General features: G+C 40.9%; 2 protein-coding genes across 3 annotated transcripts in view; one reads left to right on the top strand and one right to left on the bottom strand.

Annotated features, from left to right (window-relative positions):
• Positions 1-6,076, bottom strand: part of zeb1b (zinc finger E-box binding homeobox 1b) — a 150,061-nt gene extending 143,985 nt beyond the window's left edge. For both annotated transcript variants that reach the window (XM_068007446.1, XM_068007455.1), the window contains exon 1: positions 5,953-6,076. In XM_068007446.1, the coding sequence (XP_067863547.1) occupies positions 5,953-6,034 (82 nt within the window). In that variant the 5' untranslated portion in view covers positions 6,035-6,076. The remainder of the gene's footprint in view (positions 1-5,952) is intronic.
• znf438 (zinc finger protein 438) overlaps positions 5,498-24,461 on the top strand; it is a 257,100-nt gene continuing 238,136 nt past the window's right edge. Inside the window, exons 1-2 of the mRNA XM_068007434.1 lie at positions 5,498-5,585; positions 10,745-10,849. The gene's annotated coding sequence lies outside the window, so the exon portion shown is untranslated. The remainder of the gene's footprint in view (positions 5,586-10,744; positions 10,850-24,461) is intronic.

Genomic DNA, 24,461 nt, shown 5'->3' with positions numbered 1-24,461 from the left:
AAAGGGGAAATAAACTGTATTGACCGCTCGCATTCCATAGATGCACAAGTCCCATTAGCCAATCACAGCAAAACAGACATGGAGAACTTCGGCTCCAAATACTGAGGACCCAGTTGCTGAATTACTGGCTCCCCAAATAGGGTGAGCACCCATATAGTTTTCAAACAGTCCAGTTTTGAATGAGCTGTCCAGATCCCAAGATATATTGAAAGTATATAAAAGTCTGCTTTTAAAAAAAAATAAATCCATTTTCCACTTACTTGCAAATATAATGCAAGGGGGAGACAGAGAGACAAAAATATACAGCCAAGATTTCCACCCTGACTGCTATCCTGTGACTTCCACTAGAGAGTATCTCATGGCATTAATTACTGAGGTTAAAATTTTTGATGCATTTTCATCAGCAAAGAAAATTTCAGAACTCAAAGCCAATTGTGCCAATTTCTGAACTTGGCAATAAAGTGTCAACCTCTCAATAAAATAGAAGACAAAATAATTCTGATCATAGTCACACAAGTTTTTTTTAAAAATAGAGTTTGTAAAAAGCATACACTGGAAACTACCATCATGTGGGAGCAAAATGAAATGAGAACACATATTTCAACACTTTACTGATCCGGAGACCAGTTTTACTCCCTTGGTTTTAGTCTACTGAAATGGTGTGAATGTGGAACCCAAAATAGGTTCACAGCCATTAGTACAGTGCTCTGGATGAGGGCAAGAACATGGCTATAACAAAAAGGGACCCAATTTTAGAACCTCAACAGATCACAAAAAAATACAAATTTAAAATTACAGCAATAAGGTGATACTTTGAAACTTCGCACCCCAAAACCATCAAAATTTAAAAAGTCAACTAGTGCCTCAGAACTCATTTTATATTTTAAACTCAAACATCACATTTTCCCCATGAAGTCAGTCTACCAATGGATAAACTGACTAATGTGTTATACTGTATGACTAATCATTTTAAAAAGACTCCAATTTAAAATCACTACATGACTTATGTAGCGGCTGGACTGTTAGTCAGTAATAATTTGAAAAGGTATGAACAGGTTGTTTGAGTTACACAGCTGAGTTCAGAAAACAAGATCATTATTCTAAGACACTTTTAAAAGTACCAAGCCATAAAAATTAAGATCTTATAACCTGCCATAAATAACTTAGCTATTCTATCCAATATCATTCCATCCTGGAGTTAAAAAGTTAGTACAAAAATGTTGTTTTTAAGATGTCAAAATTTTAATAGCAAACATTTCCTTTCCAGAGCAGGCATGACTACAACACTAATCTTTGGTTTTCCAACAAACATTGTGCATAAATTTGGAGAATTTTCCCACAAGCTTAGAATGAAAAGACTAGTCCCTCCCTATACAGAAACCAGTGAATAGACCCTTTCTTTTAAGGCAGAAACTGTATGAGGTACAGCGAACAACTCCAAAAGGTAACTATGCCTTTCTCCTAGTGCTTTTCTACACGTAGTACACAATGGTTGAAAAAAATCTCAACAAATTCACACTGACCAATCTAGAAACCATGCCAGAGACAACTTAGGGTTTAGCCAAAAACAAGTAACTAGTTATTACGACAAGAATAGCTGCCAATTTTAAATTCAGTAGTACAGGAACAAAATCTTTACAGTTTTCAAAACAATTACATAAAACAAGGATGGATACAGTGTTTATTTTGGAAGGTAGTCAACAACTTCAATACACTCCTAGAAATTAGTGAAATGCTAAGTTGAGAGATAATTTCAATATCCATTACTAAAGCCCAATGCAAAGGGTACACTTACTACAAACAAAATGTGTAAAAACGCACAACAGACTTGTCTACTTGCCTGATCCTCAAGTTATGTGCATTTTCTACATTAATACACATTTTTTCTTCTCCCACCCTTTTTTATGTAACGCAGTCCTGAACATTATACTTATTTGTATCAGGTGGTCAGTCATCTGTTCATGTGCAGGGAGAAAGGGAAAAATACTCTGAAAAGCCTAACAGAAAATAAACACCGACCTACACAGTGGATGCCCAGCACCTCGTAAGAAATAACAAGAACCCCTCCCCCAACCTTCACAACAGAAAATAAACAGAAGGATAATGCTCAGGATGACCTAGTGCTTTGTTCCTTCCTCCAGGCACATTCACTGAAAAAGGTCCAAACACACATCTGATTTGACAAGCATTCAGGTTGACAAAGGGTGTAGTGAAAGTGAAATCATACCTAAGGCATTCAGAGTCTCTGGGTCAAAGGTCATCTAACAGTACCTCAGATGCTTGTTTCCTGCTGAGTTTGGCTAAAAAGGAATTTTCCTGAAAGACATACTTTTGGAAAAGTGTCTGCTTCTGAATTTCAAATATACAAGACTCTTGCTGCAGCCAAATTAGTCCTTTGGACTTCAGCCGTTAAATTCAATGTTCTTTTTCACTGCAACCCTTTTGGCTGGAAGCACCAACCTTGCTGCAGTTCACAAGTTAAAGTTCATTAATCCAATAAATATGAAAACACATTATCAACTGAATGAGCCATTAATGTAAAACAATGTTTTCAGCAGATTGAGGACTGAATATCAGTTAATATACTGCCTTCACACTTCTGAGACCCAAGTTTAATTATAGTTTGGATTAATGGGATAAAATTCTCATTCTTCCCTTGGCCAGAAGTGAAATAAGTGCCCAGTGACCATGCATCACAGCACAAAGCTACTGATAATTCAGCACAGACAAGATAATTTAGAGAAGCAATAAGGATAGTTGGGTGTGGGAAAATACAGAAGCAGCACTTGAGCATTAAGGGGTACTGAGTTTGAGGTTAGGACATTTTGGGGGTGTATAGTCGTGAATTTTATTTTGCATCTGGCCAAGCTTGATGCTGACACCAAGTATCAAAAAGGTAAATGGTGCATTCCAATCATCAGCACCAACATCCTTCACCTTAATGAGTGCAAAAATTCATCCAAACTTAAATAGCTAGGTTCATTTATGCTCAAGATATTTTTACAACTTATCTTGAATCAAGTTTTGTAGATAAAAAGAGGGTATTTACACCACTGAAAATCTTCACCTCCAAGAATTTTATTTAGAAACAAGTGTGATTTGCCTGGCATCCATTTACTTCATCAAACTGATGATTTGGCATAATTCAGTTCTTTGATTCTCAAATGTTCAGTGTCTGTATTATTCAAGTCATATTTCTTAGTTCCTGTCCTAAACCATAGCTTTCCTTTCCTCAAAATGGTCAAGATAAATGAGTTCTTTTACCAAACATTTTCTCAGCACCTGGTAAGTGAAGTTTAGAAAGCACTAATATTTCAAAATGGGAAAATAATGAGGGGAAATCCCTGCCCAACCACCCTCGATTTCAATTTCATAGGAACGAAAACCTACTCATGAGAATAGAGATGCAGGTACTATATCGCTAGATGAATCTGAACTATGTGAAGTACCAGATTATAGCAAAATAAATTGATACTTGGATAAATCCCCCATCAAAAGTTAGATAGAGCGGCAAAAAAATGAAATGTATACCAGTGAACAATTACGAAATTGTGAAATGCTACAATTTGCGAAAAAAATTGAAAGGTAATCGCTTTAACCTGGACATATAGAAAGACTACCCTAGTGGGCAGACAGAGCATACGCACACGCTAGAAAAAAAATTAAAGATTTATGTCTGCTCCAATAGGATTAGCGATACAGAGCTCTCGTTTAACACTATGTGCCACAATCAGTTAACTAGATTTGTTTTTCCGCAGATGGCAGGGCAAGAGTGATTTAAACGGATGTAATAACACTTTAGATTTTAAAAAAATGTTCCCTGCGCCCACCGCATTTGTTACCTGTGCGCACGTCCTGCACAAAAACCACCACCCAACACAAACACGCTCATTCTTCCCCCTCCTCCACTAGCTCCTCTGCGGGAGCTTCCAGGCGTCAATCTAATCAGATATTAACGACCACTACACCCCTCCCCAACACACACAGACATAGAGGGAACGACACACCGAGACGAAACACACACCAGGGCGTGCATGTCGAGACTAAAAAATACAAAAAAAGATAAAGTGCCAACGACCTCAATCGATTTATATTTCCAATATCCTATGTGCAATTCAAAAAAAACCCAAAAAGCTTGGATTTAAAAAATGTAAAGTGCCTTTAACAAATTATGCCCGTGCAAAACACAAAGGAAAATAACCTTACTGCAACCATGGTAAATAAATCTCTCCCATGAGATTGAAGCAGACAGAGGGGGCTGAAACTAACACCATTTCTACCTGCACAAGTTGCCATTTGCTGCAGCCTGTCAGCTCGGCTCGACACGACAATCAGGAATCGGTTTCTCCTGCTGAACGGAAAGACTTTTTTCTTTTTAAATCCCGTTTCACTACCACATTGCTACCTGATTTAAAAAAAACACTAAATAAATATGCAGGCGCCAGGTTTTCTTGCCATTTTTAACAACGTCGCAGTCCCATTTTTCAGGTAAACATGTTTACATCGCTCTTCCTCCCTTCTCTCGCTCGCTCTCTATGTGGCAGGCGCACATGTCACAATTTCGTCAGCAGGAAAAGCCCATCAACTTAGCATCAACCATTGGGAAAAAATAATTTTAATATAAAAAATATAGTAGCTTAAAATTGTTTTTTAAAAAAGGTACACATCCTATTAGAAAAATATATTTTTTTAAACTTTGTTTAAAATTTGGTAATTACACAGGAAAATATACACAAAAGCCATAAAATATGGGAGGAGAGATGCTATCACACCGTTAGTTTGTATTTCCTGAAGGGAAAAAATCCCTACCTTTCTAAATAAAAATATATAAAATCATTGCAACTCTTGGACTGAAATATAACCGACACCCTGAAGAAGGCACTATTCCCTATAATCACCTTTTAACAAAAAAAGCACACACACAATAAAGTTTAAATAAACAAATGAAGAAGAAAAATGCAACTCCTTCCCTGCTGCAATGTAAATGTATTCCTTATATAGCTTTTTCAGCCGAGAGTCCCTGAGTCAGTGAAGCGGGCCAGTGGCCCCGTAATTTGCTCAAACCGTTACCACCCATTTCGGCACCAAACAGGTACCACGGCGAAAAGACAAGCGTACAAACTAAATCCTTTCTTTATGTAATGGAGGAGGAAGGGGGGCGCAAAAAAAACTTAATAAAACTGTTTTATGTTTACACCAGACCTACAGAGGAAAAAAAAATACGTTGTTCAAACAAAAAGTCTGGCTTCCTCTTTTAGACACTTTTAACTCCGACTGCGTCAGGTAATAAGTTTTTAAGATTATGGTACACTTCAGAGAGACGGAGACAAAAAAATATATAATAACACTCTCCTCGCCAGAAGCAGTTTATATAAGAGGCAACAAAGTGTTGGAGTGTAATTTTTGAACTGTATTCGCCCTGGGGTCGGTGGAGGGAGGGAGGAGGCTCTGACTGAGGAGATAAAGAGCAGGGAGCGGGTGCGGCGTCGGCGGCGTATAACGGTCCAGGGCCACTGAACCGCTAGGCGACGGGCGAGAGAGAGCGGAAAAAAAGAGAGAAAGAGAGGGCCAGGGAGCAAGAGCAGGTAACGATCCCACACAGACAAGAGCAAGAACTGCTCGCCTCCCAACTTTAACGGCACTTTCCTCTCCCCGCCACACACTCACTCCGACTAATAATAATAATAAAGCTCCGCACGGGACGGAACCCCCTCCCCTCCCCTCCTCGAATTCCCGATTTAAATCGGTTACTCTCTCTCTCTCTCTCTCTTCCCCCGCACAGTCGAGTTTCTCCGAGTTAAGTTTTTCTTTTGTTTCTTCTCTTCTATCCCCCCTCCTCCTCCCCATCTATTCCTCCTCCGAGAGAGTGCAGGGAGGAGAGAGAGAGACAGGAGGGGGGGGGGTTGGTTGGGGTGGGGATGAGTGCGAAGCCACCCCGGATACAAAGCTCACCGTTTTTCCTCCTCGGGTTTGCCTGTTTTCTGCGCTTACACCTGGGGCCATCCGCCATGATCCGCTCGCTCTCTCGTTTCATTGATAAGCGCTGTCAAATTCCAGGACGCGTGCAACCACCCCCAGCCTTCTTTGCGACACTTTTATTTTTTTTTGTGTGTGTGTTTTGCGACACACCTACCTTTCCGCCACCCCTTCTCTCGCTCGCTCGCTCGAGCTCGCGCGCTCACTCACTCACTCACTCACTTTCCTCGCTCTCCAGCGCCGCGAGCCCCCAGTGCCCAGCTGTTCTGTCCGCACGCGGCGCTCACTCTGGTGAACGGCAGGCAGGTTGCACTGGAAGATGGTTCGGTTTGTTTTTTCCCCCACTCCACCCCACCCCCCGCGACCAAAGGAAATTTTCCCCTCCTTTTTTTTTTGCGCGTTATTTCTTTCTCTTGAAACATTTGGGTTTGCGGCAGAATTTGAATGTAGCGCGGGAAATTTAAAACTGAGAAAAGTACCCAAGGTATGAAATAAGGGCGAGAAAGCGACTGTGGCGTGCCATCCCCGCCAAGCACAAGCATCGTAGGAGGGGGAAATTATACATCTGGAGAGTGAAATTGTATATATTGAGATAATATATATGAGAGAGTATATATTGAGATAGATATTTATATATATATATATATATATAGGATGTGGAGATGCCGGTGATGGACTGGGGTGGACAAATGTAAGGAATCTTACAACACCAGGTTATAGTCCAACAAATTTATTTTAAAATCACAAGCTTGTGATTTTGTAAGATTCCTTACATATATATAGGAGACATAGAGAGAGATACAGGTGACTAATTTAAATTAGAAGTCAATTTGAGGTGAGTTTAACCCAGCATCAGACGTTTGTTTAAAACTTGCTTAAAAAAAAGGCTGAGCAGGAGAGACAATGATGTAAACCTTTATCGTATATTATTTTAAGAAAAAATCTTATAATGCGTTGTTACATTTTTGACAAATAATTTAGTTCGTTTACACACTAAATATCTACTTGCAAAATAAGTAAACAAGGTAGGTGAAACAAAATAAAAGGTTGGTAAAACATGAACACAATTCAATATTAATTTCGTAATCGTAAATAAAATCCTTTCCCATTGTATATGAAGTTATTTGTTCTTGAAAATCACTTCTTGGGCAGTAGGAAACTAACGTTTTACGCATTCCCAAAGAACGAGGACATGAAACGAGTAATAACAATCAAAATTCAAGTCCATAAATGATTTATATATATATATATATATCTTTTAGTAAATGGGGATTGCTATTCTGATGTAAAGGCTACGCCAAGTTTAACAGTCTCTTTCGCTAATCCAATCGGAAGCACCTTCAATGCTAATGATCATATTCCAGCCTTTTAAGGATCTGTAATTTCGATCCAAACACAATTTGAACAGCACAAATGATAGTTGTTGATTTTTACAGTGTCTCACTGTGTCCATGTCGCCTAAGTACTGGTCAACTCCAAAAATGGTAACTGTCATATTCCCCGTCCTGCTTTACTAGGTACTGTATAATAAAGCAATGGGAAATTTGTATTACAGCACAAATTGCCAGAAATTACAAGCAAGTTGCTGTCAGTTCACACCTCCATTAAAACTATTTAATATTTCGTTTACAAACGGGAATATACCAGCAAAATCCATTTATTTTAAAATTCTTTGATTTATAAAATATTCTGTGATCCAAATTTCTGAAATCTTACTTTGTAATATTCAGTACTGACAATGTGATGGAGAGCATTCTGTACACAAAGAGGTTTAAATACATTGACCACGTAGCAGAGAGCAACTGTTAATGTTATATAATGTTTTTCTGTCGTCACGTTTTTGCTTGTTTTGTGCAGTGGCACAACATCCACATTGTAATCCATAACACACTACATGACAGTCTTTTTATGATTAAGTTTCTACTTCATTACTTGTCAATCATAGACTTGGCTATTTTGTTTGGAAAGAGATGGTTTTCTCTATCACTTTATTTTTGTCCAGAAGCCCAATTTACTTGATTGACTCTACATATTAAAATTTTGTGTACTAATATTCATGATTTTAGTTCTTATGCGCACCTTTAATGAGTACAGAGTACACAGCAATACTAAAACTAAGGTCTGAAATTTCTTGCCTCAGCGTTGCTACAACGTTTAATTTGTGCCTTGTCTGTGGCATGAACTGAATTGTATAACGGAAAAAGCATAAATCTTGTTCTAAAGCAAAATCTTATTCTATCTTCATTACCCCTTTCCCGCATTCGCACCAACACACAATACTAATAGAATTCTGCTTCGGAGCGCGTTATAATTTGGCAGGTGAATTCCGATTGGAATAGATAGTTGCCACGGATTGGGCGGTGCAGCGGGTTTCTCTCCTATCTGCATTCATGTCCTGTCCGGACTGGTGAGGTGAAAGTCTTCCGTCTCTGCACGGTGGAAATTCTGGCTAAGTTTAACTGCTTTCACTGACAGGATCTTGGTCATTGGGGACCGGAAAGTAACGAGTTCCGAAACCTCACTGGCTTCCCGCTTGTTTAGCATAGCTCGTTTTACACGGTCGCACAGATGTGCAAAAAAGCTTCATTTCAAGGTCAAAACACATGTAAATAACTGCATGATGGGTCAGCGAGTCAAATCCCAGTTTACACAGCGCAAGGGCAGTGCACTCAGCTTGCCCTTTTAAAATGGCCGTTAAAACCCAGTCATGTTCTGGCCTATTGGGAAGGGTTTACTTAAAGCAAAGACGAATAAAAAAGCAGCTTGTATTTATATAGTGTCTTATCGTGTCCTCGAGACCTGTCAATGTGCTTCGCGACCAAGGAGTTACCTTTGAAGTGCAATTAGTACTGTTATGTAAACAACTGTAGCAGCAAGGTGCCACAAAGAGCAATTGAGATGAATGAGCAGTTTTGTTTTGGTGTGAATGCACCTTCGTTTTTGTTACAGTTGCATTGGAAGCTATGCAGAACAGTTTCAATGCGCTCCATAGATTTGGTAGAACAGGATAAAGAAAACCCTCAACTTTTATGCTTCTTCCTCCTTCCAGATGCCCACTAAGGACGTCTGCAATTTAAATAAATTTACAATACACAACCAGGTGGCAGATGCATTGTTTTAACACTTACATCATCTTTCTCACTGAACAGCAACAGCAGCATGACAGGGCTGCTGAATCTCACCAAATTATTGGAATTACCAAAGAACGGGGGGGGGGGGGGGGGTCATTGATGGCACCCGTGTGCCCATGCAAGTCCTACAGTACAACAGTGACTCACCTCAAAAAGTACTTCATTGGCTGTAAAACATTTTAAGATGTCCTGAGGTCGTGAAAGGTGCTGTATAAATGTCAGTCTTTTTTTCATACTACCTGTACAGTTTCCCCCCTGGGTAACCACTTGCTACTCAGTGCCTTGTAGTTGTTTACCATCCTCTGTATCACTCTTTTTGTCATGATGTGGAGATGCCGGTGATGGACTGGGGTTGACAATTGTAAACAATTTTACAACACCAAGTTATAGTCCAACAAATTTATTTTAAATTCCACAAGCTTTCGGAGGCTTCCTCCTTCCTCAGGTGAACACACTGGTACCTAAACAGGTATTAGACAACTATTAGACAAATCCAGTTCTACATATGATCACCTTTCTACCATCACCTGTTACTTCCTACCCTGTCTGCCGATGGTCACCCAGTCTCCCCTACCTAGAAACCTGTGGAGTATCTCCCTTCTGGAATATCTGCTCCAGAAAACTTCCTCCTGAATGTTGGGCGGTGTGTCCAGTTGACTCTCAAGCTGTGCAACATTCTGCTCAAAGAGTGCAACCTTTGCACACTTCATACATATTCACTTCAGAGTTCTGATGAAATGTCATCGACCTGAAAAGGTTAACTCTGTTTCTCTCTCCACAGATGCAGAGTGTTTCCAGCATTTTCTGTTTTTATTTCAGATTTCCAGCATCTGCAGTATTTTGCTTTTACTGCAGGGTGGATCCAGGGTCCACCCCAGATTCCCATCCCCAGATGAATGATGTGCCCTCCTATCCTGCCAGAATTTTGTGGCCTAGAACTATAAACTAAATGGTCCTAGGCTATAGGACACAACACAGAAGAAGAATCTGGTGGTATTGGTGGATAGCTTATGGAAATCAAGATTGCAGTGTGCATCAGCAGTAAGGAGAACTAATTGATCAAACTGATGTAAAGCCAGAGATTTAGAGGACAAATACCAGGAGGTGATAATGAGTCTGTACAAGGCACTGGTATGGCCGCACCCGGGGTACTCTGTACAATTCTGGTTGTGTATCACAGCAAGAATATCCAGGCATTAGAGACAGTGCAGATAAGGACAAACAAATTAATATGTAGCCTAAGGCATCAGAGCTAAGAGAAGATGTTGAAGAGCCTGGTATTGTTTACTCTGGAGTTGAGAAGACTCAGATGAAGGGAGATATTATTCAAGTATTCAAGATTCTTAAGGGAATAGATAAATTGAATTCTGATATGTTTGAGATTTCCGCAAACTCTAAAATCAGGGAATATGTGCTCAAGCTTCGAAGAGGGAAGTTGCACATTTTAGATGTAACTACTTTACACAGAGGGTGGTGAATATGTGGACTGTCTGGGGAGGCGGATAGTGTGGAAACATTTAAGGGGGAATTGGACATCTTTGAGGGAATGGATGACTGAGAGATATTAGTTTTTGGACTGGCCAGATGGCTTGCAGATTCCAATACTTCCTATGTTTCTCCTCTGTGTTCCCTGATAGGATTTCAGGATAATGCGTCTTTGCTACGTTATCCCGTCCAACTCTTTGAGACAGAATAGTCAGACTCTGGAAGACGCAGACAGATGACCAGATAGATCTGGACAGGTAAGAACTCATTTCAGGGTACTGTGATCCGTTATGACCTGAAACTGTGTTTTAATTGCCAGGCACTCTTTTTCAGTTGTAGAATATTTATGTTCTATCTTTGTCAGAGTCCAAGTTGCAAATGCCACCAGCAGCTCATTTCCCATGTGTTGTCTTTGAACCACGACTACTCCAAGATTCAAATCTGATTTATCACTGTGTACTTCAAACTGTAGTGTATAATCAGGAAGGCTCAAGACAGATGCGGAACACAGGATTCTCTTCGAGACTGAAAAGGCCTTTTGGCATTCCTTGGACCCTTCGAGCCAATGCAATTTCTGCAGTAAAGGCGTAGCCGCTAATAAATTTTATTAGTGTTCTGCCCATTTCTTCTTTGTGAATCAAAAGGCCGCATGGCCAGACTTAACTTACCAATAGAAAACTGCTGGTCTCTATTTCTTCACATTGACGAAAGGTATTTTTGTTTGGGTACCAATTGTGATGACCCACGGTAGCATCAGATAACAGATTCTTCAACTTTTTCCAGAAAAATGAAAACACAGTCATGTATGTAGAACAAAGTGTATTTAATAATAACCTGTCACAACGAATCAGTACCTGCACTTTGCCTTCCTTCCTTTCTCCCTCTCACTCCTCCCACCCTGCCCCCCAAGCCCCCCCCCCCCCCACCCCACAGAACTTTATGGGCTTTCCCTTACATACCCAACTTCTCCCTCACCTTCCCCGGGAATAGAAGGAGTCACAACTCCACGCTCCCACAGCCCAATCCTTCAAAATTGTTACAGTGGGCATTTAGCTCCATTGAATCACATCTCACCAGTACAATAGAAATAAACAGTTGAAACAAGTGAATCGAAGGTATTGAGAAAGTCTGTAGTAGATATACCTGATCTCAGCTAGAGCAATCAGCGGAGAGTCTTTGTGAAAGCCCTAGGGCAGGGAGAGAAATTTAAAAGGTACCACACAGGAGATTATTAGAGAAGATTAAGGGGTATGGAGTTAGCAGGAGGAAAGTCAACTGGATTACAAATTGGTTAGAAGGGATGAAACCGAGACTAGGAGTTAAGGGCAGTTTTTTTTTAAAGAGTGTCTGGAGGTATCACACAGGGTTCAGTTTCTGGGGCCACTTCCGTTCACAATGTATATCAATGATTTGAATATAGCCCGAGAGGATTTAGTGTTAAAATTTGCAGGTAACACCAAACAGTTAATTCTTTAGAAGACCAAAATAAGCTGCAAAAGGATATTGATAAGATGGGGGTAGGGGCTAAAAAGTGGCAGATGGAATTCTCTGTCAATAAGTGATACATTTTCTTTTAAAAAATAACAGCAGTAATTATCCTCTGAATGGCATGTGTTATTCTATGACCATTAAATAACAACCAATAATATTGCAATAATAAACCAGTTCAGAATGTGTTAGCTCGCATAATTATATGCTATCATTACTGTCACCTTAACTTATGAACACCTAAGGAAGTTAAATGGAAATTTTAACATCTAAGTATGACAGAAGCAGTATTTAAATGTAATTTAATAAATATTATTACATTACCCTATAGTGTAACTCATAGCAAATAATAAAATAGCATAGGCTGAAACACAGCTCACCCTGCGCCATTACATGTTTTGTGCAACAAGAGACAATAAGTAACAGAAGGAACTGTTCCTGTTTCAGGACTTCAGCTACTGTTTGCTCTATCTGTTTTGCAGGAAGGCAGACTCTGAAAGGGGCGTGTTTGCTGGTGTGGGCGGAGGCACAAGGTGACAGCTGATGATAGCATATGGAAATTTTGGGGTTGTTTTTTATTGCACAATTGTTATTCAGTGTTCAGTGAATAACGGATCAATTATTCAATCATTTTTATTTCACTGCATGCAATATAATATTCCTATAATTTTGGGTAAAATAATCTATTAAAGCAAACTGAACTCTGCTGCGAAAGTTCCACGACCATTTATTTACAATATTTACCATTGTGTATGAGCCTCAACCTAAGCTAAGTGGGCTATCACTAACTGGATAGAAAAGATGAACAGACATCTGACAGCAGAGTCCAAGTGTATTTCAGCATCCGCTGGCAGAATGTTGCTGCCGAGGCTGGGAGGAATGGCAGGAGCATCCAACCTTATGGGATATGCTGAACTGAGCTAATATTTTTATTTTTATTGCACAGTCATGATGTATTGTCATACTGTTACTTAAATAATCACTTCATCACTTATGAAAATGCCATTATTTGTTACTCTGACAAACAGACTCCTGTACATTATCTTAGTAATGTTTTATAAGTATTTGATTCACACCTATTTGCGTATGTTGGAGTTACAGTAGAGGCTAACATGCTGTCAGTACCGCTCAGCTGCTGGTGGGGGAGTGTCCAGTCCAGAAAACTGATGGAAGTCTGGCTTATTTTATCAGCTTTTGGGCAACCTGTCCTCCTACAATTAAGTTCATGAACCAGCAGAGCAATTAATATATTCTCCCAGCTAGAGATTCATGATAGGAGATGTCAGAAGCTGCAAGAAGAGATCAGGTGATCAAAACTTCAAAAAATTACATGTTTTATGTTTCATGTTTTGAATATTTCATTATTCGGAAGCAGTTGCTCTTCTGTGGTGTTACTTATGGACAGAAATTGAAAAAAAGTTGTCTCTCTTTTCCTGTAATTGTATCTCTACTTGAAGGACCCCAGACATCTCTGACCTTCCTTGCAGGCCCCAAACTCTCTGACCTCTCTTGTACACTCTGGACCTCACCAACACCCTTTATAATCCCTGGACTTCTTTGTACTCCTCACAGACTTTTGACTTCTACACCATGGCTCTCCATCCCAGACCGACCACTCATCTGGTTACCTCTGCTCACCAGAACCTTCTCTACAAATTTCATTGTTATGCCTAACTCTCAGGCTCTTGTTTATGTAATCTAAAGTTTTCTCCAGCATTCACCTATATGTACATGTTGGCTATCACCTAACCTGAATGCCCTCTGCAACCCCCACCCCCCCCCCCCCCATCAGCCTAGCCCTGGCTATAATTCACGGTCTCTTCCTTCCCCCATCTTCTCCTGCCTCAAACTCCTTTTACCCTCTTCACACTCTTTTTTTGTTTTCTTTTAACTCCCTCAGCCCCCACGCCATCTGATTCTAGTCCCTAATCAATCTTTACTCCTGCCACTACCTCAGGCTTGAGTCTCTTCTCAACAAGCCCATAGTATCACTCCCTCCAGTAATTGGCAAATCTCTAGCCTCCTCATTACCAAAATCCCTGAACATATTTTGTCACTTTCCAGGTATGTGCTTGTCTCGTCCCAACTCTGTGTTCAAATCCCTCAGTCTGGTTTCTGCCTTTCCCCCAGCTCTGACATCACTCTGGTCAAAGTCACCAATGATATCCTCTGTGGTTGCATTTCCCTTGTAAATTCTCCTTGTCTTCCTTGACCTCTCTGCAGCATTCAACACAGTCGATTATGCCATCCTTCTCTGCTATTTATCCTCCATAGTTCCATTCCGACCTGTCCCAACGCAGCCAGCAATGGCTTCACCTTCAGCTTCCACATGGTCACTTGAGAAGTTTTCCAAGGATTCATCCTTGGCCCCCTCCTCTTTCTCATTTACAAGCTGTCTTTCAGTAACATCATCCGTAGATCTGAAGTTGGCTTCCATACATACAATGATGACACCCAACTTTACCTCTCCACCATTTCCTCAACTGCATGAACATCTCTGTGCTGTCAGATTGGCTGTCTGACATTAAGGTGTGGATGAGCCAGGATTTCCTGCAATTGAACATTGGGAAGACTGAATCCTTCATTTTCAGCCCTGCCAAAAATTCCACATCCATGGACTTCATTGCGTTTCCTGGCTCCTCATTCAGGCTAAACCAGGCTGCATGCAAATTGGACCTCGTTGCTTTCGTTTTCTGGGCAGAAAACTGTGGCACAGAGGTCCAATTTAGGGTGTTGACCTTTTCTTGTCTGAACAAAGTTGGAAACAAGTCCATTGCCATGTTGGTTCAGGCTCTGTAGAGGTGCCAGTGTAAAACAGTTTAGGCTGAATGAATATGTTAATAAGGGGCTTAACACCTGTTTTAGGACCCCTTACTCAAATTGGTCAACAACTGGACAGAACTTGTGCCGCACAAGCTCTGACTAGTTTTTGTAGTTCTGCATCAGCCCAGCCATTGGTCCTTAAAAGGATCATTGGGGGCTGCCGAAGAACAGGTAAGTTTTTGGCATTAATTTTTTTTTCAATTTAACTCAATGTTGTGTTTCTCCTGCCTTCACAACAATGCCACAGGCTGCTACCTGCCCCCGCTTGGCCCCCTCCTGATTGCCTCCCCCTCTCACAGGACTTACCTGAGGGCTGCGGCCTGACATTAATCCTCGCATTGCCGGTGAATTGGTAGTAGGCGTCTGTGTCTCGCCGGTTTTATTAAAATGAAACCCAAGGCCCAGTATTGATTGGGCCTCGGGCTTACCTGTTCTGTGTATCCAGTTCACACTAGCCTAGCGATGCGAGCCAATTTCCACCCCTCAGTGTTCACCTCATACAGCGTTCACCTGCAAAACCCACACCTTCTAGGTACACAGGAACAGCAGCAGGCCATTCAACCCCTCGAGCCTGTTCCGGCATTCAATTAGATCATGGCTAATCTGTACCTCAATTCCTTTTACCCGCATTTGCTCCATATCCCTTACTACGCTAACCTAACAAAAATCTATCTATCTCAGTTTTGATTTTTTTCAATTAACCTAGCCTCAACAGCTTTCTGAGGGAGACAGTTCCAGATTTCCACTATCCTTTATGTGAAGAAAAAGGGTAGTGAATTTAAAATCCTCATCTACAAATCCCTTCATGGCCTGCCTACCCTACCTTTGCAGCTTTCTTGAAATTTAAACCCCTCTTGTCTCATCCAATTCTCATACTCCAGCCTCTTGTGCAGCACCCTCTCATTATCCACTACCAAGTCAACTATTTCCACCTCCACTACACTGTGCTTCTCTACCCCTAGCTTAACTCCACTGCCACTAAAATTCTTATCTACACCATCATCACCTCTACACTTAATTTCTCAAATGCCCTCCTTGCCAACTTCCTGATCTCCACCCTTCATGAATTCCATGTTAAAAACTCTATTGTCTGCATCCTATCCCACACTAAGCCCCACTCATTCATGGTTCTCAAAGTAGAAAAGTCACTTGATCCGGTTGGGATACATCTTAGGTTGCTGAGGGAAGTAAGGGTGGAAATTGCAGAGGCTCTGGCCACAATCTTCCAATCCTCACTAGATATGGGAGTGATACCAGAGGACTGGAGGATTGCAAATGTTATACCCTGTTCAAAAAAGGGGAGAGGGATTAACCAGGCAACTACAGGCCAGTCAGTCTAATGTCGGCAGTGGGGAAACTTTTAGAGACAATAATCCAGGACAAAATTAATTGGCATTTGGAGAAGTGTGGGTTAATAAAAGAAAGCCAGCACAGATTTGTAAAAGGCAAATCGTGTTTGACTAACTTGATTGAGTTCTTTGATGAAGTAACGGGGAGGGTTGATGAGGGTAGTGTGGTTGACGTTGTCTATATGGACTTTCAAAACGCGTTTGATAAAGTACACATAATAGATTTGTTAGCAAAATTAAAGCCCATGGGATCAAAGAGACAGTGGCACCGTGGATACGAAATTGGCTAAAGGACAGAAAGCAGAGAGTAGTGGTGAATGATTGTTTTTCAGACTGGAGGGAGGAATACAGTGGTGTTCCCCAGGGGTTGGTATTTTTTTTTATTCGTTCATGGATGTGGGTGTCGCTGGCGAGGCCAGTATTTATTGCCCATCCCTAATTGCCCTTGAGAAGTGGTAGTGAGCCGCCTTCTTGAACCGCTACAGTCCATGTGGTATTAGGACCACTGCTCTCTTTGATATATATTAATGACCTGGAGTTAGGTACACAGGGCATAATTTCGAAGTTTGCAGATGACATGAAACTCGGAAATGTCGTAAACAATGAGGAGGATAGTAATAGACTTCGGGAGAACATAGACAGATTGGTGAAATGGGCAGACACATGGCAGATGAAATTTAACGCAGAGAAGTATGAAGTGATGCATTTCGGTAGGAAGAATGAGGAGAGGCAATATAAACTAAATGGTACAATTTTAAAGGGGGTGCAGGAACAGAGGGACCTGGGGGTGCACATACACAAATCTTTGAAGGTGGCAGGACAAGTTGAGAAGGCTGTTAAAAAAGTATATTGGATCCTGGTCTTTATTAATAGAGCCATAGAGTACAAAAGCAAGGAAGTTATGCTAATCCTTAATAAAACACTGGGTAGGCCTCAGATGGAGTATTGTGTTCAATTCTGGGCACCACACTTTAGGAAGGATGTCAAGGCCTTAGAGAGGGTGCAGAAGAGATTTACTAGAATGGTACCAGGGATGAGGGACTTCAGTTATGTGAAGAGACTGGAGAAGCTGGGGTTGTTCCCCTTGGAGCAGAGAAGGTGAAGAGGAGATTTGATAGAGGTGTTCAAAATCACGAAGGGTTTTGATAGAATAAATAAGGAGAAACTGTTTCCAGTGGCAAACGGGTTGGTAACTAGAGGTGACATGAGGAAAAAAAATTTACGCAGCGCGTTGTTATGATCTGGAATGCACTGCCTGAAAGGGTGGTGGAAGCAGATTCAATAGCAACTTTGAAATAGGAATTGGTTAAATACTTGAAGGGGAAAATTTTGCAGGGCTATGGAGAAAGAGCAGAGGTGTGGGACTAATTGGATAGCTCTTCCAAAGGCACAGGCATGATGGGACAAATGATCTCCTTCTCTGCTGTAACATTCTATGATTCTATGATTGCTGAAGTGCATTGGCTCCCCGTTTCCCAAAGGAATGAATTTAAAATCCTCATCCTCATCCTCATCTACAAATCCCTTCATGGCCTACCTACTTCACCATGCCAACTTTCTTCAGATTTAGAACCCCCCGCCCTGTGTCCTCTGATTCTCTTTCTCCAACCTCTTATGTAGCCCCATCTCGTTCCGCTCCATTTTCTTTGCAACTCCCTCTGCAAACCCCTTCAGCTCTCTGCCTCCCTCATCACCTAAAAAAGTTCTCAAAACACATCTATCTCTTCTCCTAATCTTGTAAAGGCTCAGCACCTATCCTTTCCCTATTCTGTGAAGTGCCTATGTTAAAAGCTCCAAATGGATGTTATTGTTTACTCCCACTTAATTCTTTCTGTCTGCTTTTCTCTGCTCTTTTGTTTGCCTTCTAATCTTTCTATCTCTCTCTTTCACTTTCTCACTGTATGCCTCTCACACACTCCATCACCGACAAGGCACAAGTATGGAGTGTGATGGAATACTCTCCACTTATCTGGATGAGTGCAGCTGCAACAACAGTCAAGAAGCTTGACACCATCCAAGACAAAACAGTCCGCTTGATCGGCACCTCATCCACCACCTTAAACATCCACTTCCTCTACCACCAGCGTACCGTGGCTGCAGTGTGTACAATTTACAGGATGCGCTGCAGCATCTCGCCAAGGCTTCTTCAACAGCACCTCTCACACCCGCGACTTCCATCACCTAGAATGATAAGGGCAGCCGGTGCATGGGAACATCACCACCTCCAAGTCACACACCATCCCGACTTCGACAAAAATCGCTGTTACTTCATCGCCGCTGGGTCAAAATCCTGACAGCATTGTGTGAGTACCTTCACCACACGGACTGCAGCGGTTCAAGAAGGCGGCTCACCATCACCTTCTCAAGAGCAGCTAGGAATGGGCAATAAATGCTGGCTTCGCCAGCGATGGCCACATCCCAAGAATTAATTTTTTAAAAACTATATTCTGTTGATGTCTGTTTCTGACCATTTTTCTTACTCTTTCTCTGCCTGTAAATCTCTCTTTCACCTATGTCTTATCTCCTGTATGGCTATTACACATTCATTTGCCAATTGTAATTTCTCTGGATGTACACCATTTACATGTGTACACTGCACTTCCGGCGAAATTCAGCAGTGGAGCAGGTGCGGTTCTGCGGAGATTCCTTTTGCTTTAATAAAGATAAATCTTGTATGTATTTCACAGTATATATGGATTTTCAGAAGACATTTTTATGTTAATGAGCTATCTCCCACTGTTGAGTTCTAAAAGGGTGGATTTTCCTAATTCTTAATTAGCATCTAATTAATGCCTATTTTTTGGGAGCATTCTAAACAAAAATTGGTTGCCACCACAATGTGCCTGTTTATTGCCCCAATAGCTACACCTGTGTTTTTCTGTTCCAAAATTTAGCACTTGTACTTTTTTGTGCCTTGGGGGATGGCATTCCCATTCAAATCCTATGGGGTTAATGAGGTGAAGAGGTCCACAGGGACTTGGGCCTCATTTTACTGTATTTGTCTCGGGTGCAGGTCGGTTGCTGCTTGCCCTCTTATAAAATGAGTGCAATGAACTACTTAAGCTACTGTTTTGAACACTGACAGTATGGGCAGCCATATTAGTTGAGTAGCCATGCAGATTTACAGACAGAAGGTAAAGAGGAACTGCAGTAGAAAGATTTTTGTTGTGTTTTAAAGAAGTCCAGCAATCTTTTCATACTCAAATCCAGCCACCATGATGGCCCACATGGGTGTTACTATCCCTGTGTATCTATGCTACCTGGCGCAGAAGGAAGAAGATGAACAAGAAGCGACGGTGGATACCAGAGCGGTGAAACAACATCAGAGAAGGAGGTGCCAGATTTGTCCATACATCTGTAACGACATCTAAGGTCCCCAGAAGACATAGCTGAACCCATGTTATGAACAGTGCAGCCAGAAACTGAGGTTTGCTAGGCAATTGGTCAGACAAGTCTGTGAAGGCCTGGAGTCATGGGGAGGCCTAGAGCTATGGTGCAGGATGAGTTCCACTCTCTTTGTCACCATAAAAGTGACAACAGCACAAAACTTCCATGCATTAGGTCCTTTTCAGGGAATGACAGGAGCCATGGTAAACATCAGCCAATCAGCATAGCCCACATCATTAATATTCTGCTCCAAGGGACAGATAGGGTCATCACATTTAACATCAATCTTGCCCTCTGTTAAAAATCTATAGCCCTGCCTTCTCAAACTCCCACCAATTATCATAACAAAACAACACTGAACAATAACACAAAGAACCACCATTTGTAGTGCTCCAATACCTTTATTTACATGTGAACCTACATATTGTTATTGCTATGTAATCCAAACCTTTTTCCCACCATACCAGTGGTTGAAGGAAAGGGGCAGTAAAAGGATATGCTAGCAGGGCAGGCAATGAGATTAGGATTGCTGCTCATGCGGAAGATAAATGCCAACACGGTCTGATTGGGCCAAACAGCCTGTTTCCATGTTGTAATTTCTAAATAAGTAGGTATTTGTGATGTTCTATCTCCCATATTTGTGCCTCTTCATGCTGCAACCCCTCTGACAGACGCAGGGCCAGAGACTGACAGCTGACTCTTCAATGCAGGTAGCAAAAGCCTCACACTGCATAGCTACATCTGAAGCAGCAGATCTGAGATCCACTCCTATCTTGCCCCTTCTGATCAGATCGTTGAACTATTGTAAGGCATTGAAGCCATGTCCTTTGTACTATTGCTGCCGCACTGACAGCCTTGCCAGTTCTTGTCAAGCCTTCCTGCTCTGTGTTTTATTTACCTTCCTCCTGGACAATGGATATAGAACTTATCACCTCGTTTTAACCTCTTGCAGAAGCAATTCCAGGCTTTCACCATTGAAGTAGGGGGCCCAAATGCAGGGTCCATTCTGGAGTTCATTCTTGGCAGCAGATAAAAATACTTTAGCTGGCAGGGTCACGAAAATCACCACAGACATCCAAAAGCAAAAGCTTTTCCAAAGCTTGAAGAATGCACTCAAGCAAGCAGCTTTGCAAAAGCCCTTTAAATCCACTGCTCCGAATTTCCTGCACTTCTGCAGGCAGCACCCAATCAGGAGGCTCAGTTTTCACCACTGCAACACCACACCACCTCCTTGCAAATGAGAGGGGAACAAGAAATTTGGACACCAGCATGTGGTTCTTGGTGAAGTGCACCTCACCGATTTTCTACGGTGCTACCATTTCCCCATTAAAATCCAGTCTTAAATCTCAGGTCAGCATACAGGAACAATACATATTTGTAGCAAGTTGCATTAGCTGAATAAAAATCATTCTAAGCACTCATTAATCTTGATGTGGAAAGACCTAGTCAATGTAATATACATGTAGAAGAACCTGAGGGTACAGCACTTTCATTTTCTTTTTACTGAGCAGGACAGTGAAAGAGTACTGAAACAGGGTTGTTTTGGAGGTATAATTAATGATAGCAGAATCTGTTTAAGTTGCACTTTTGGGGCTCTGCAGCCCCATATAACCTTCAAAATACTTGAAGAAACAACTTGAATGTTGCTGTTTTTCTAATTTATTTTTTACAGTCTGCAGTACATAAATATTTTACAAAAGATATTATGAGCCTCAGTACTATCTTTCATTATGCTATAGGCATTTTAATTTTACATTCTCACCTGTTATATACATTAAAACCTGCCATTTGATTATTACAGTACTCAATAGTCTTTTCATATAAGGGTGACACATGTATCACCCATTCCCAATTTTGTACCTGTGGACTTTTGTTAAATGGCATTCAAATCACAGCCACAAAACAAAATCTCCCAGGTTACCTGTTTCTATGGCACTGGTAACCACAGTGCTCACTGAAGGAGATGGTGGGGGGAGGGATTGTAATTAAGTGAAAAAAAGTGTTGTGAAGCATTGGGTTGTTGGATGTGTTTTGGAATTTGACAGTGCTCGTTAATTAAACGTGAAGCAAGATTATTAAATACTGCAATCTCCACTGATGTTTTAGTGGATGGTACACGTTTCAATGATTAAAAAGTCAATATTGCACACAATGGAATAATGATGTTCATAGTTTTATCCACGCCGCTAAAGCACTTTGTGCAGTTCTGTAAAAAGAAAGTTGCATTCATAGAAAAGTAGTAGTAAATCAACTGAAGAGCTGGCATTTTGTTAGTGATGGTTACTGATTTCCAAATGTCAGGAGTGTCTACATTAATGTATTTCATTCTGGGAAATTTAAACAGTAACAATCCAATACATTTGAAATATAATTAAAAAGAGCCATGTCAGCTTACTTGTATCACCAATTGATTGAAAACGAAATAGTGCCTGGTAAATGATGCCTATTGATTTAAAGGAGCTGTCTACTTTCATGGATGGTAGAATACTAAAATTCTACTGTGAAACCAACAATCTACTGTACTAACTAAATATTTACAATACATAGACCAGTGATATTTCCCAGAAGTCCACGGCTGATTAAATTCTAGTAATCTTGCAATGATTATGTCACCAGTTTAGTCTCTCACTGAGGATGTTATCACATACCACTGAATGGAGCATCCTGCTTGTTGAATTCAGCCATAACACCAGCCAGTGGAGGAAAGAAAACACTCTCCACATTACAACAGCCAGAATTGTTTCAGTTAAAATAATGCCACTATACTATTTATATCTATATCTACAAAAGGTCTTGCATCTAGTCTGTGTCCGTGACACTTTGGACATCATATTTCAAAGTATCAAAAGTGTAAAAAAAAAAGCCAATTATTCCTGGTTAATTCTTCTCGCCTTGATAACCTGGTCTCTCCCATTTAGCAGGAACTGGGGATTTATGAGAAGTTGCTAATCTTACATTGAGTTACAGCGAGTCAACAGCACAGAAACAGGCCATTCGGCCCAACTGGTCAATGCTGGTGTTTGTGCTCCACATGAGCCTCCTTCCTCCCTACTTCGTCTATCAGCTTACCCTTCTATTCCTTTCTCCCTCGTGTTCTTATCTAGCTTCCCCTTAAATGCATCTATGCTAGTTACTTCAACTATTCCGTGTGGTAGCACATTCCACATCCTTACCACTTTTTAGGTAAAGAGGTTTCTCCTGAATTCCCTATTGGATTTATTAGTGACTATCGTATATTTATCACCTCTAGTTTTGGACTCCCCACAAGTGGAAACATTTTCTCTACATCTACCCTTTCAAATCCTTTCGTTATCTTAAAGACCTCAATCAGGTTACCCCCCTCAGCCTTCTCTTTTCTCGAGAAAAGAGCCCTAGCCTGTTCAGCCTTTCCTGATAAGTATATCCTCTCACATCTGATAACATCCTTGTGAATCTATTGTGCACCTTCTCCAATGCCTCTATATCATTTTTATAATATGGAGACCAGAACTGTGCACAGTACTCCAAGTGTGGTCTAACCAAGGTTCCATACAAGTTTAACATACTTCTCTGCTTTTCAATTATATCCCTCTAGAAATCAACTTATTACCCAAGCAGTATGTGGCCTCATTATTCTTCCTACCAAAAAGTACCACCTCACGCTTATCTATATTGAAATTCATTTGCCCAGTTACACACCCATTCTGCAAGTTTCTTGCATTTTGACGCATTCTTCCTTCGTATTAACTACACCCCCCAATTTGGTGTTCTCCGCAAATTTTGAAATTGTACTTCCGATTCCTGAATCCAAATCGTTAATGTAAATTGTGAACCACAGTGGTCCCAGCACCGATCTCTGCGAACACCATTTCCCACCTTTTGCCAGTCTGAGTAGCCAACCTGAACCCCTACTCTCTTTTTGTTTTGTAGCTAGCTCGCTATCCATTCTGCTATCTGTCCCCTGACTCCCCATGCTCTGACCTTAGTCATGAGTTTACAATGCGGTAGCTTACCTCTACCTTAACAAGAGAGGAATCACTGCTGGATCTAGTAGTGGGAAATAATCCAGAAAAGACAAGAAAAATAAGCATTGGGGAACCTAATAATGAAAAGCAGGTGGAGGAAGAAATATGTAAGCAAACATGCGAAATGAGTAAAGGACATAGAATAATAATCATGGGAGATTTTAACTACCCCAAATAAACTGGCAAGAAGAAGTAGGTAAAGGGGTGCAGTGAATAGAGTTTTTACAATATGTGCTAATGTCATTCCTATATTTAAAAAGGGAGATAGAACAAATCCAGGGAACTATAGGCCAGTTAGCTTAACGTCAATGATAGGAAAGATAATGGAATCCTTATTCAAAGGTGTAATAGAAAAACATCTGGAAACCGAAAATATAATAAAGAATAGTCGGGCACGGATTTCAAAAGGAAGGTCATGCTTGACGAACCTTATTGAATTCTTTGAAGAAGTAACAGAAAGAGTAGGCAAAGATAATGTAGTAGATGTAATATATTTGGATTTTAAAAACGCCTTTGATAAGGTACCACATAGTGGACTCATGACTAAGGTCAGAGCATGTGGAGTCAAGGGACAAGTAGCAGCATGGATGGCAAGCTGGCTATTAAACAGAAAGCAAATGGTGTTCAACAATGATCGATGCTGCGACCACTATTGTACACCATTTACATAAATGATGTAGACTTGGGAATCGGAAGTACAATTTCAAAATTTGTGGATGACACCAAATTGGGGGGTATAATTAATACTGAGGAGGACTGCAACAAGATACAGGAAGACATTACTAGAATTGCAGAATGGGGGTGTAATTAGCAAATGA

This window comes from Heptranchias perlo, chromosome 2 (genome assembly GCF_035084215.1).
Source record: "Heptranchias perlo isolate sHepPer1 chromosome 2, sHepPer1.hap1, whole genome shotgun sequence".
Taxonomy (NCBI): domain Eukaryota; kingdom Metazoa; phylum Chordata; class Chondrichthyes; order Hexanchiformes; family Hexanchidae; genus Heptranchias; species Heptranchias perlo.
The sequence above is the reverse complement of the archived record's forward strand: the minus strand, read 5'-3'. Positions and strand labels throughout refer to the sequence as shown.